General features: G+C 42.6%; 1 protein-coding gene across 1 annotated transcript; it reads right to left on the bottom strand.

Annotated features, from left to right (window-relative positions):
- Positions 1-3,349: 3,349 nt before the first annotated feature.
- LOC125520147 lies at positions 3,350-11,447 on the bottom strand. The gene is made up of 4 exons (XM_048684981.1): positions 11,184-11,447; positions 5,650-11,076; positions 4,288-4,495; positions 3,350-3,989 (listed from the first exon to the last, which is right to left on the bottom strand). Exons 1-4 carry the CDS (start codon positions 11,337-11,339, stop codon positions 3,886-3,888), a joined length of 5,895 nt encoding a protein of 1,964 aa, XP_048540938.1. The 5' UTR covers positions 11,340-11,447; the 3' UTR covers positions 3,350-3,885.
- Positions 11,448-12,547: the final 1,100 nt, after the last annotated feature.

Raw genomic sequence — 12,547 nt, 5'->3', positions numbered from 1 at the left:
CCGCCCTCTGCGGGGCTGTTTTGGGGGAAACGGTTGGATGGGATCCTTTAGTATAAAAGGGGGTCCCCTTCTTCCTCATTGACTTACTTCTTCCCCCACAAGCTCCATTAATGCTCCAAGCTCCATTTTCGCCCGATCTCTCTCCCTAGCCAATCATACTTGTTGATTTGCTCGGGAGTGGTTGAGAAGGCCCCGATCTACACTTCCACCAAGACAAATTTGATTCCACCACCAATCCCTAGCGGATCTTGTTACTCTTGCGTGTTTGAGCACCCTAGACGGTTGAGGTCACCACGGAGCCATAGTCCATTGTGGTGAAGCTTCGTGGTGTTGTTGGGAGCCTCCAATTGAGTTGTGGAGATTGCCCCAACCTTGTTTGTAAAGGTTCGGTCGCCGCCTCCAAGGGCACCAATAGTGGAATCACGGCATCTCGCACTGTGTGAGGGCGTGAGGAGAATACGGTGGCCCTAGTGGCTTCTTGGGGAGCATTGTGCCTCCACACCGCTCTAACGAAGATGTACTTCCCCTCAAAAGGAAGGAACTTTGGTAACACATCCTCGTCTTCACCGGGTCCACTCTTGGTTATCTCTTACCTTTACTTGTGCAAGCTTATTAGTGTTACTTCTCTTGCTTGCTTGTATGTTCGTTGTTGTTGCATCATATAGGTTGCTCACCTAGTTGCACATGTAGACAACCTACTTTGATGCAAAGTTTAACTTGGTAAAAAAGCTAAAAATTGTTAGTTGCCTATTCAACCCCCCCCCCCCTCTAGTCAGCCCTATCGATCCTTTCACCTTCTTAAGGCAATTTGGATTCTTGCCCTTCTAAGGTTTATTCGCTTATGTTGTATCAGTTCGATCTTGGTCGGAAGATCCTTGTTGTATGAGTTGTTGTATATATGTTGTTATAATCTCAGATTATTTCGTTGTTTGTATTGTGATATTGAAAGGATCGGGATGGACCTAGAGGGGAGGGGTGAATAGGTACATTTACAAATTTTAGTTATTACTTAGCAATTTTAGGCAATTTGCGGAATATGAAAGTGAACCTAAATTGCGAAGGTGATTCTAGTATTAGCACTATGATCAAACAAGAACTAGTATCAAGGTAAGCAACCACGATCTGACATAACATGTAAGACAAAGCACAAGTAACCACACAAGTAAGGAGTTAGGGTTTGGGATATTTCGGACGGGGATGTGACCTGATGTTCACTTCCTTGGAGGGAAGCTAGTCATCGTTGGAGGGATGGGTGTTACCACTAAGGCACGCCAACACCACGAAGTTTCACCGTATTCTCCTTAAGATATCACAAAGAATGTGATTCTCAACCACTAGGGGTAGATATTGAGGCGGCCTCCAAACCTTCACAAACTATTCAGGGTGAATCGCAACAACCAATTCCTCACCGGTGCACTCCTACTGCCTAGGAGTCTCCAACCTCCAAGGGAACAATATCAATGGGGAAAAGCTCAAGACTTGCTCAAATCACGTATTCCTTTGGTCAAGAGAGGGGGAAGGAGTAGATCTATCACTTGGTGGAAAATCTCTCAGTAACTCTCATAAATATCTCCGGGGTCTGATTTGGTGAAGGGGGGAGTGAGAGGGGGCACTTGTGTTCTTAGGGGCGATTTGAAGTGAAGTGGTCAACCCTCTACCGGATTGGTAGAGGGGTATATATAGAATGGCCCAAAAGTAGCCATTTTTTAGTAAGTGACAGCGCCAGGCCAGACGTCCGGCATAGGAAGGATTGGTCGGGCATCCGATGGAATGCCAGACACCCGACATATATTGGTACTCTGAATTGGAGGGTCCCGGACGTCCGACGGGAGGCCACACATCTGGGGAAATTGTTGGAATGCTATTGGACGCCTTGTCGGATTTCTGGCAAGGGTCTACACATCTGAAGCATGGACATTGGCTCGGACATCCGGCTAGGGGCAGTATATGTGAGATGACTTGCCATGATAAAATGTAAGTTGTGGAGTATATGGCAAGGGGTATTTTGGGGAATATTAGGAGTGGAATATTTGGCTATCTAAGTAAATGGATAGTGGAATATTTGCAAAGAAATCATGAGCTGGACCAAATCTTTTACTGACCCTATTGATCCCCTTTTAATAGTGTGGGATCCATTTGTTTCTTCTTTCTTGAATCATATCATTTCATCAGTCCATAATCCACACACATTGTTTCACACGGACTAAAACTCGAGATATACTTATGATTAGTCCCCAATATGTATATTGTCATCAGCATCAAAACATGATGTAAGGGCATGATTGCGCTTTCAGATATCAACGGTTCATATGGCGGGCACGTTTCGACTTGTTTGTTGTGTGAAGTTTTATTGTCCTTGGGGGGATTCTATGCAAAGACTAGTGGGACATGGCTAGATCTGCATAATGTCGGTCCTGGGGTGCTACAGTGTGTCAGAGCTTAGGCAGCAGTTGGTCGAAATCGAATTGCTCGCGGCCGGTGCCATGGTGACGAGGAGGAGCAAGGCGACGACTGAGGCAGCACAAATGAGAGGTGAAGGAGGCGGCATGGGTGGGGGAGATGTGTCGTTGCGTCGGCTTCGACTAGTGGGTGTAGGGGAACTTCCTACGAAAGAGATGGAAGTTTTAGGGGCAAGAGTTAGAACATGGCTAGTTACCATGTCATTTAAAGCTATTATTTATAATCACTCGTATAATAAGGTTGACTATAAGATTAGTATTTTTGCATTTTTTTTCTCTCTTTCTTTATACTCCCTCCGTCCCAAAATTCTTGTCTTAAATTTGTCTAGATACGGATGTATCAACCGTATCTAAACAAATCTAAGACAAGAATTTTTGGACAGAGAGAGTATTTATTATATTTATCTAGGAGCACATGTAGAGGCACACTCTTTCATGAGAGCTCACTTCTCTACTTTTTCATGTCTCTCTTCATATAGTTTGCATATCTCTCTTCTTCACATAGGTACAAGTACCACTTAAGAGGATTATAAGCTTATTATTATACTTGCTCTTAGTAGTCCCCAAATGTGGAGATGAGTATGGGCATTTTTGGAGTGCTACACAGAATTTGCTAGTGGTGTTTTCCCCTAGATTGGCAGTTTTTAGGTGTTACGACTCTTTTAAAAGATGCTGCTATAGTAGAGTAGCTCTTATTTGATTTATGTAATTTACCCCAACATTTGGATGACACTTACTCAGCTATCTTAGTTAATGTGGCCATTGTGTAAAAAAGGATTAACACATTGGCACTAATTACCACAACCAGAACTACACAGGTGAATGGTTTCGAGACCTCAGGGGTGTCTTCTAACAAGAAGACGACTTAATGCAAGCTTGGAAACATTCAATTCAGACCATAACTAGCAGACAATAATACGCATTCACCATATTCACCGTACGTATAGCAGGGTGCCATTCCACCACTGACATGTCGCTCAGAACGGGTGGAAACTCTTGATAGTTTTTCTTACTGTACATACATGCATGCAAGCATACAGAAAAATACATGCATGAACGTTATGTGACATGTTAGCTGACTAAACTATTTCATCTACTCCCTCCATTCCTAAATACCCCCTCCGTTCCGAATTACTTGTCGCAGGTATGAATATATCTAGATGTATTTTAGTTCTAGATACATCCATTTCTGCGACGAGTAATTTGGAACGGAGGGAGTATAAGTCTTTTTAGAGATTTCGATATGGACTACATACGGATGTATATAGACATAGTTTAAAGTGTAGATTCACTCATAACCATAGCAGCAGATTAAACTCAGGGCTCCACTGTAAACGGGTCGATTTTACTGAACCTGTTTCCATCTATGAAGTATGAACCATAGCAAAAGACTTAACCAGCCGCAGAGATGCAATCTACACACTGATTACATGGTGAGGAAGTTGCTTTGAGCAAGCCCAGGATACAGCAGTGTCGTAATCTGAGCGAGTGACCTAACCAATGGTTTCAAACTGGAATGTTTCTCCAAAGCTGACAAGAAAACAGGAGAAAGGATGAGATGAACTGTATAGGAAGCACTGCTGAATAAATAAATAAATAAAGTACCCCCTCCGTTCCGAAATATAAGTCTTTCTAGAGATTTTAATATAGACTACATACGGATGTATATAGACATATTTTAGAGTGTTGATTCACTCATTTTGCTCCGTATGTAGTCCATATTGGAATCTCCAAAAAGACTTATATTTAGGAACGGAGGGAGTAAGCCACTAAGGATGGTTGTTGCCAGAATCCACACTTTAAAATAGTACAGTACAAGAAGCGTTACCGTGAAGCATCGCCTTAATTCCCTTGGAGAAATCTTCGAACCGGCCCAGCACTGGCCTGATGCTGCATGACTGGGACACACACAGTTCCATGTAGAGCGATGCCTCAAGGGTCACCAACAGAAGACGGCATACCCTATCGGTCTCCCCGCTGAGGGCGCTCGATCCATTTGCCCCCAGTACTTCCGTAACGATAGAAACCACTTGATCCTGGAAAGAGTACCGCAAACTGTGATCAGGAAAAGGTGCACTCAGGCAAAAAGAAAAGGTTTTCACATTCCTTGTATCATGGCATGTAGAATTTTCAATCACTCATATCTGAGCTAGATTTTAAGCAATGATGATGATCCATCCATCACTGTTTGTCATCAGACCCAGAGATGTCTGGCAGGATCGTGCCTTTGGGATTGAGTTCCAGGTTATGGATTATACAATTATTACCAAAAATATATTATTTTCTATTTTTCACATACTCCAGAGCAGTACTAGTGTTTGCTTTATCACTCAGCACTAAATTTGTTTAACTAATCTGGTTAGTGGTTTTAATAGCACTTTATTAGATGCCATTTGAAGCTAAGACTAGAGCGACGATTAGTTATCAAATTAACTTTGATTCTTCCATGCCTCAAAATCATAATGTCTACACCTCAAATTAATAAGATTGAAGTCAATACTGCAACAAGCTCTATGAAATTCATTAGCTACATGTTTATAAATGAAGTGTACCCCGTTAATCATTCCCTGCAACTTCTACAAATCTTTTGCCATAGCACTGAGGAAGGTTTGGTGAATTTGCAATGAGATGCACGGATGGCATGAGGCAAAACACATAGTGACTTTGAAAGACTTAAAGTCTAAGCTAGAATAGTGGAATGCGGTTATCACCAGATTTCATGATACCAGGTTTAGATGTACTCCCTCCGTTCCTAAATATAAGATGTTTTAGATAATTTCAATGTAGACTACATACGGATTGAAATGGGTGAACATACACATTAAAATGGGTCTAGATACATGCGAATCAGAAAAATGCTAAAACATCTTATATTTAGGAACAGATGGAGTACATCTTATACAGCTTTTTTTCCCTTCATGGTCTAGATGTATCTTATACAACTACTCCCTCCGTTCCTAAATATAAGTCTTTGTAGAGATTTCACTATGGACCACATATGGAGCAAAATGAGTGAATCTACACTCTAAAACGCATCTATATACATCCGTATGTGGTTCATAGTGGAATCTCTACAAAGACTTATATTTAGGAACGGAGGGAGTATATGCTAACAAAAACATGCATGCTACAAATATGCACCATAGTTTTAATTCGAACAGTAAGGGCCTAGAGCAATATCAATAGTTACCTGCAGACCATGAAGAATATCTGGCATGGGAAGTTCAGGAAAATGTGCAAGATCGACAAATTCTAATTCTCCTGCCCTTTTTACTGCCTCTTTGGCTTGACTGCAGAGGAATTTCATAATAAGAAAGGCTACTCTGTAAATCTGCACAGCTACCATCTCGGTAAAACGAGTCTGTTTCACAGAACCAGAATCTCCACTACTTTTGTCTCTGATCACCAGAGATAATGCTGCATTGGAAGGAGCAGAAATAGCTGCAGTTGAATGAGTACTGCTTGCAGCAAATCTGAACCATCCATGTTTGCTCCTGATGAGTGGTGGATCTTCATGAAGCACGACTTCTTCCTTAGCAATAGGAGGACAACAAAATGATGGGTTCCAGTTTGGTGAATCGCCAGTCCTTGCACTTCCTCTGCTAATAAAAGCAAGCAGGTGGATAATAATCTCTCTTAATTCTGAATCTACTTGCATCATACCAGTGTCCCGTGGAAAATGATATTTTGCTAAAACACACAGAAGTGAGAGGATATTCTCAGTTAAACTCAGAGCTGAAAGTGATGTCTGCGACTGTTGCAACACCGCCCTTTTCTTGTTCTGATGTGTATTAACACTTTGTGCAGATAGATAAGAGGACATCAGCGGAACTTGTCCTGAAAGGATGCTGACAGTACCGTTCGCAACACTGCTACGAGAAACATCATCATCCATACAATGGTTGAGAGAGGCAACTATAGCAAGAGCCAAACTCCACATATGCACATCCTTCGCTTGGCTGCTCAAAGAATTTCTGAAACAGGAGTCATCCAGAGATAACTTACTTAGAAGTACCTTCAAGAAAGCAAAAATGTTTGCAGACTGAAGCATTTTAGCACCATCCTTTGTCCGCCCCAAGGTCAAGAGGAAATTCAAAATTACTTGAGTAGACAATATTGCACCATTCTGACATTTATGCAGTATAGCCTGGAGACGGAAATGCTTTTGTAGAATTGGCAACCACATATTAGGGGGTATAAAGCCCTTCAATAGTAAGTCCATTGATCCAACAGCGAGATCAGAATATTCCCTATTCTCAGCCAATTTGCATAGTACAGGTAACAACCTCATACTTATAATGGATGATTCACCAAACAGATTAGCATCACCTGATCCATCTTTCATGTCATCCTTGCCATAAATGAATTCAAATAAAGACAGAATCAGAACAAGGAGGGACTTCACTGGTTTCTTAAGAGCAGGACTTGATGGCACGAGATCAACTAAAAATGATGTGCTGGCACCTGAGGTTCTCATAAGAAGTACAATAACTGGATAGAGATGAACATAGCTCTTGGTTTGCTTAGCTTGGTGAAATAAGAACCTGGTAAGAGTAAGCAGTAAGTCCACTTGCCCAGACAATAGGGGAAACAAAACCTCATTCGTACCAACTTCAGGAAATAGAGAATCAACAGTTGACTGCAAATATTTGCATGCACATCTAATTGCTGATTCCATAGCTGTAGCAGAAATCCCTCCATCAGGTAAGGTGGGTTCATTACTGGAACTTGTTCCAGTGTAGACAGATAGAAATGTTATGAAGGACCTTAATGTACAAAGCTTTGCATCAGCATGACGCTTCATCAGATTTGCTTTATGCATAATATCCAGCATTTTTTCAGCCACTTCTTTGCAGGGTTTCCAATCTGAATGATTCCAAAGTTTAACTCCAAGATCATCACGAGTGTGTGCAACATCAAACAAAACATTGCCACTGACTGCTGGGAAGGCGCTATGTGGTTGCTCTGTAGCATTGCATTCAAAAAACTTAAACTCCAGAAGGAAACACAAGAGCTCCTGAAAGGGACCAGGAGTAATCTGACGACCTTCGAGTTCTCCATGTATATGATAGTAAAGATCATTGATTACCAAACTGGTAAGTTCTTGCTCACCACTGTAGCCATGCAGGGCATACTGTGATAGCAGAGCTATGAATGCACGGTGTTGTAACAATTTGCTAGAGATTAGCTGAATCTTCTTTACTGCCGAGAAAGACAAGCTGGCAGTATCACCAGTGGACAACTTCGTTATTAGACGGATGATGCAAACACATGAAGCTACCTTGGCACGATGAAAAAGCTCCTTCTGGTATCCGTTGCTTGACAAATGATTGATAAAATCTTCCAAGAGAGCACTATCAAACCATTTGCACACTAAGTTGCTTGGAGAAGATGCAGAAGGTTCTTTTTGCCCCGTTGTACCATCTGCTACAGGATTAGAAGTTTTTGGTTCCACAAGTAATCTCCCTTTCAAGAACAACTCATGTGACATGATCTTGAAAATTTTAGCCTGGCAATTATACCTCGAAGAAACTTTCTCATCAACAGTGTCAACACTGTCAACAGGGCAATGATCAAAGGTGGCACGAATACAACGTGACAAGCTCTCCCAGAACGTTCTAGAGCTTCGCAGCTTATCTAATATGCATATGAATTGCACACCACTTTCCCATAATGCCTCGAGTAGGTCAAGGATGCTAAGTAACAGAGAAGGAGAACTATTCATAAACTCGGTCGAATTTTCAATGTATCCCAACATTTGCTCAACAAGTCTCGAATTACTTCTTGAACTGTTGAGGGTAGAAGAACCATTGGTCTGAGAATTTGCAGAATTGCTATGATCAGCTTGTATCATTGCATTCTCCTCTGTCAGTGAAACAAAAAGAGCAGGCTGATAGCGAGCAACAGAAGTCAGAAGGCTGAATATAGCCACGATCAAACAATTATTAGTATCATCTTCCTTGTCAAGAATTTGGGAAATACTTGCTTGCAGTCTACATATCTCTGAACCATCAACAAGAAAGCTACCATTTTCCATGAGTTGAGGTTGGACTCTGTGGGCAGTGAAGCACAATACTGATAATGCTCTAGCTGCACTAATCTGTAAGGCAGAATTCTGAAAGGACATAGACGATATTGTAGCTGTGATGAAAGGTAAGGGCTTCAATGAAGATGACAAAACCAAAGTAACAAAAGGTGCAACTGGCATCAAGTCCTCTGGTAAGTTGGACAGCATGAAAAATATAATATCAAGTCCACAGCAAAGAACAAGTTGTATATCTTCAATATCTTCAACACCATTACTGAAGCTGCCACGCGATTCCAATAATTGCATGGACGTGCACACAGCATGCCAAAGAACACTGTGAATAGAAGAATCATATAGTAGCATTTGCCAAATGATGCCACCAAGCTTTGACAAGAATGGTTTGACTTGAATACAGCTCTTCACCAATTCAAACACCTTCAAGGTTGTCTTCCAGCGACTATACTTCTTGTGTTTCCAGTTCATATGATTGACCATGATGTATTGAATTGAAAAAACAATGAACGGTGATATCATGTCATCAGCGGCGGCTCCTTTCCGCAAAACCTGAATGGCAAAATCAAGCAATGAAGTGGTAAGTGATGAACAGTCTCCATTTTCCTCAGAGGCGGCAAAAAGCATTCTAGCTAGTGCACCAGAAAGTAGCCAATCACTTGAGGGGTCATTTAATTGTGAGCTGAAGATGCCGCATTCTAACGCCACGTCGAACACACGGTATGGAACACACTTCAGAAATTCTGATAACACGCTGAAGGTTTTTGACATTATGCTGGTATTATTACCATCTTGCTCATATTTGAAAATTGATGAGCAAATGATTTTAACAACATCAATCCTGATATATTCTCCAATTTGGCCCAAACTCTTTGATTTTTGAACAGCAAGTGACTTGTCAGCATGCAGCAAAGCAGAGCACAGATCCTGATTTGATGATACCATCTGATACAGTAAGTCCATTATATCGCAGGCTTCCACATAATTGCATGAATATAGATCTTGTGCCAAAGTGAGGAGCAAAATGAAAACGCCTGAATGTGGGAACTCCCAACGGACTAATGCAGCATTGTCTTCAAGAATTTTCAAAATGTAACCACGTGTTCCACGGGGTAATGTAATGCCTTCCATACCAGGAATGCTGATTGGGTGATGAATTTCAATTTGGTCACAGTAGTTCACACTATCAGGGACACTACCAGGGGTTGCATACAGTGTTGTTAGCCCATTCATCCTCTCTAGGTAATTATATACACATTGAGCAGGCCATGTCCCATAAGAAACAGCTGATAAGAAGCGAAGCAGATCCGTTATTTGGAAAGGATACTCTTTCTCCACCATTTGGAGAACAGATCTGATTGGACCATCAACACAACTATCTTTGTCCCAGAATTGCATACATAGTGATTCCTCTCCACCATAAACTTCGCATATAATATTCAGTATCACACCAAGAGAACTGTCTTCTGTCTGATAAGATATCTCATATGAAGCAGTGAAAGCTGAAATGAAAGATCTCAGTACAGCACGAAAACCAGAAACAGGACCATCTGACTCCATGAAGATGCTTGAGCAAAGAACGCCAAGTAAATAATTGAACGGTGCAAGCTCAAAAGCCCGCTGGGCATAAGATGCATGATCAATTTCCAAGTTGGCATTATTTCCTGGAAGAGACAGGAGCAGGCAGTGAAAAACTGCCCAAGCAAGAAGTAGTGGTCCCGATTCCACTTCAAATTCAGGCAATCTTGATACTTCAATATCCATCTCAAGAATATCAGCAACAGAATACTGGGAATACCCTCCACTGAAAGAGACTTCGTCGTGAACCATTCGGAGGAGATTTTCGAGGTCCAAAGTCTCAATGAGAATAAGGAGTAGCTGAGCTTTAGCATAATGAAATGATCTCCTTGCTTCAGCAGACACAGCAAATTTTCCAACATCATAAGAGCCAGAGAGCATATCCCTAAACAGGGAGCACAGAGTTATCCACAGCCCACCATTGCACCTTGAGAAGTTATCACAGATAGCAAGAAACAGAATGTCCAGAATCAGGTTAATCTCAATCAAGCTTTCTTCCAGCCAAGAAACCGTCAAATCAGCTGCTGATTTCACCGAAAATGCAGCCGTGAGGGAATCTTTAATGATGGATAGTAACCTCTGTTCCATCTCATCGCTGCCTAACAGCGATGCCTCTTGTTTTATGGCGTCGGTTGAATCAGAATCATCATCTGTGCATGTGGCATGAACAAAGATTCTCCTAATGCACTTGAGCAGGCACTGACGCTCAAGGTAGTATTGCAGAGACACCAACCGAAGGAGCTCCTGAGGGTCAGCGTCACGGGTCGTCGGGGCGCTCTCTGAAGACCGTTTCACCAGGATGTACGACTGCACCTCGTCCAGGTCGAGGGACTTGCTCGCGCGGAGCGCGGCCTCCTTGAGGTCGGGCTTGACGACCAGGCGGTGCTCCCCGACGGCGACCTGGCCGGCGTCGAGCGCGGACCTCGAGGCGCCGTTCGGCTTCCCGAACATCGAGACCGCCCCGCGGAGCCACGCGTGGTGGCCCTTGATCCGCTCCGCCTGCAGCACGGGTGAGAGCCAGCGAGTTAGTCGCGACCGCGAGTGTTTGCGAGGCGAGGAGGATGGGACGGGGACGGGGACGGGGGAAATGGGTACGGGGGGCTTACGAGGGCGTCGGAGACGGCGGCGGAGGGGGAGGCGGCGGCGCGGTCGAGGTCGTCGCAGAGGGCGACGAAGGGGTCCCACCACAGCGAGGCGGACACGGTCTTGGTGCTAGCGCCGCCGCCGCCTGAGGTCGAGGCGGGGGCGCCGCCGCTCGCCATGGCCGGTGGGCGGTGGTGGCGCGGAAACCCTAGGTTCGAGATCCCGACCTCGCCGTTGCGTTTCGAGTGGGAAGAGCAAAAACCCAAAACCCTATTAACGACTCACCGTGTGTCCAAAACAAATGGAGCATATTACGAAAATTAAGTGCAGCCGCTTCAGGGAGGTTTTTCGTTCAGATATTGTATACACGAGTAGTACAAACAGATGCACGAGCAGTACATGGAATTTAGAAAAGAGCCACTCCCGAATGCAATGTAAGATTACAAGTGTATGATAGACACTGTGATTGGCATCCCCATGACTTCAAGATTTCGACCATACCGGCTGAAATCGGTACTCAGTTCTTGCACGATGCTTGTCGTCGTTGTTTGACTAGGCGTGAAGGTAGACATCTCATATATGTTGGATTAGACATACTTCATACGCAACACCCTCTTTAATAACTAGAATCTGATTTCTTGATGCATCCTATTCCTAAACGATATCATCTTCGTTGTTCACTGAGTGTGTGATGGCATTCGACTTCATAATGGTCTTCAATCTCATTTATTGTTGTTCTCATGGATAATAGATAGTGTATGTGAGTCGGTGATTTTGTTATACTGAATCGTATATTTATAGACGGTTGCTGTGTACATGGATGTGGTGCCTTAAGATTTTATTGTCTCATCAACCATCCGTACAATTATTTTACCATGCGAGCGATAAACATATATAAGGGCTAGAAAGGCTTCATAACATGTCCAAACATACATTGTATTTTGTAGTCTAACATATGCATCATATTTCATATATGTTGTATTTGGCCTCACTTTGGCTAGCTAGATTAGCTATTCAAACATCAAACATGTGTGACATATGAATGTTTGTATTTATATTTACATATTATTGTCCATTCAACTTTTGTTGCTATAAAATATATGTATATCCATGAACACGAACAAGATTACTATGTCGAGATAAAACATATATGATGACATACAATGCAACTTGTGCTATCGTCAATTCCATATGTCTCCTTGTAACCATGTATACACTTCTGGTTAATATGAAAACATGTAAAATTTTGGAACAATGTTGTTTTATTATGCATCAAATTGACGATGCGGTTCAAGTTTTCTTATTCACACACAAATGAAAAGAGCCATGTTTGCAGTTATTCTTTCTCCCATGGCTAAGACAAGTATTCTATCTAAAATCATATTCT

Source organism: Triticum urartu, chromosome 7, assembly GCF_003073215.2.
Source record: "Triticum urartu cultivar G1812 chromosome 7, Tu2.1, whole genome shotgun sequence".
Lineage (NCBI taxonomy): Eukaryota > Viridiplantae > Streptophyta > Magnoliopsida > Poales > Poaceae > Triticum > Triticum urartu.
The sequence above is the reverse complement of the archived record's forward strand: the minus strand, read 5'-3'. Positions and strand labels throughout refer to the sequence as shown.

Excerpts from the sequence above, each read along its gene's own strand:
- LOC125520147 (XM_048684981.1), bottom strand. The coding sequence starts at position 11,339 with ATGGCGAGCGGCGGCGCCCCCGCCTCGACCTCAGGCGGCGGCGGCGCT. Across the intron at positions 11,077-11,183 it reads CCGCCGTCTCCGACGCCCTC|GCGGAGCGGATCAAGGGCCA; the intron begins GTAAGCCCCCCG and ends CCCGTGCTGCAG. Across the intron at positions 4,496-5,649 it reads ATATTCTTCATGGTCTGCAG|GATCAAGTGGTTTCTATCGT; the intron begins GTAACTATTGAT and ends TACTCTTTCCAG.